This window comes from Volvox carteri, assembly GCF_000143455.1.
Source record: "Volvox carteri f. nagariensis unplaced genomic scaffold VOLCAscaffold_20, whole genome shotgun sequence".
NCBI lineage: Eukaryota > Viridiplantae > Chlorophyta > Chlorophyceae > Chlamydomonadales > Volvocaceae > Volvox > Volvox carteri.
Window position 1 is genome coordinate 983,432 of NW_003307563.1, and position 604 is coordinate 984,035.

The 604-nt window shown below is 66.2% G+C and overlaps 1 protein-coding gene across 1 annotated transcript in view; it reads right to left on the reverse strand.

Annotated features, from left to right (window-relative positions):
• Nucleotides 1-604, reverse strand: part of VOLCADRAFT_91261 (uncharacterized protein) — a gene marked incomplete at both ends in the record, with an annotated part of 16,234 nt that overhangs the window by 8,650 nt on the left and 6,980 nt on the right. Inside the window, one exon of the mRNA XM_002950809.1 lies at nt 136-462. Coding sequence (XP_002950855.1) covers nt 136-462 — 327 coding nt within the window. The remainder of the gene's footprint in view (nt 1-135; nt 463-604) is intronic.

The window sequence follows — 604 nt, forward strand, 5'->3', positions numbered from 1 at the left end:
GCCGCCACCGCCGCCGCCAGCACCGCCGCCGCCGCCATCCTTCCCAGCCGTCCACGAGGCCAGCAGCTCCTCCCGCAACCTCTCCCTCAAGAGCCGCTGTCGCCGCAACGTCTGGTTTATCCAGACCAGCGCCACCTGGTCGATCCGCGTCTCTACCTCCACTTGGCGGGAAGCGGCGGCCAGGTCCGCCAGGGTGGTGACGGCGGCGCCGGCGGTAGCGGTAGTGGCGGTGGCGGTTGCGGAGGCGGCAGCCCGGGGGCGGTCAGCACCAGAACCAACACCAGCACCAGCACCGCCCGTATCGCTGGCGGCAGCAGCGGCCGAGGCGGGGAGGCCGCCGCTGCCGCCGCCGACGGCGCCGGCGTCTTCTACCTCCGCTGCCTCCGCTGCCGCTGCCGGCGGCGCCAGCTCGGACGTCAGTCGAGCGGTGAGCGCGCTCAGCGCGGGTGCCGGCAAAGTCATCTGAAAAATCGCAGAATGACACGTGTCGTACAGATAACAATGTCTCACATAGCGTAACACAACACAACACAACACAACACAACACAACACAACACAACACAACACAACACAACACAACACAACACAACACAACACAACACAA